At 39.3% G+C, this 920-nt stretch overlaps 1 protein-coding gene across 2 annotated transcripts in view; it reads left to right on the forward strand.

Moving 5' to 3' along the window:
* Positions 1-642: 642 nt before the first annotated feature.
* The window catches only part of LOC111705064 (phosphatidylinositol transfer protein beta isoform), a 13,766-nt gene continuing 13,488 nt past the window's right edge, over positions 643-920 (forward strand). Inside the window, exon 1 of one of the 2 annotated variants that reach the window (XM_023477498.1) lies at positions 643-721. In XM_023477498.1, coding sequence (XP_023333266.1) covers positions 668-721 — 54 coding nt within the window. In that variant the 5' untranslated portion in view covers positions 643-667. The remainder of the gene's footprint in view (positions 722-920) is intronic. The other variant, XM_023477499.1, reaches the window with a different exon arrangement.

Genomic DNA, 920 nt, shown 5'->3' on the forward strand with positions numbered 1-920 from the left:
GGGGGGGGGGGCTCAGCCACCGTTGGGGGCTGAAACCCCCCTGAAAATCAAAGCCTCCACTTTTCCAGGGGGGGGGGCTGAGCCCCCATAGTCCCCCCATAAACGGGGAACGTGCAATTGTTCTTACAATCTTTATGCAATTTATGTCGATCAACTTTAACAAGAATGTCCTAAACGTACTATAGTACCCAGCCAGCCAAGAGATGTAGCTCGGATGATTTGGCACCCACTTAAAAAAGTTTTAAATAAATTATTATTATTTGAAAGACGCATTCAAAAATTTCGATGTGAAATTAAAAATATAAATTACTTGTGAAATCTTTATAGTTTGGATAGTTCAAAGTCCCGTTAATGCGACTTCCAAAATAATGACTCAATATCTCTTTTTTGTACCGGCAATTGCGCATTTCTGTCCTTTGCCAGAGTTGTAACTTGTGCAAAAATGTGTTGCGTGCGTTGCAGACTTCTAGTAATATTAAAGAGCAAAGCCTGCTGCGGCCACGCGGATTGCTATATGAACGAACATGCGAGGCGCCAAACTCATTGTAAACAAATTCAAACTATCTACAGCTAATCCCTTAATAATAGAAAACAATTGTTGCTCTCCTAGAATCATTGTTACGTTTTCTGAAAATCTGAATTATATTTCATCCTACCTTTCAGAAATATGAGAGTAATCGAGTTCCGCATAGTGATTCCTTTATCTGTCGAACAATATGAGGTAACGTTTTTATTTTTGGACTGCTTTTCATCGTACAACTAGATACTCGAAAGGGTCCGTCCTATTTTACGATTTGTGGACCCCCTCCCCTCCCCCCGCCCCCCTCCTTTCAATTTTGTACATGACCACTCATTTTTCAGCAAAATTATTATTATTTATTCTTTTATTATTTTAGGGTTAGGTTAGGTTATGACAATTT

The sequence above is a fragment of the Eurytemora carolleeae genome, unplaced genomic scaffold, assembly GCF_000591075.1.
Source record: "Eurytemora carolleeae unplaced genomic scaffold, Eaff_2.0 scaffold18, whole genome shotgun sequence".
NCBI lineage: Eukaryota > Metazoa > Arthropoda > Copepoda > Calanoida > Temoridae > Eurytemora > Eurytemora carolleeae.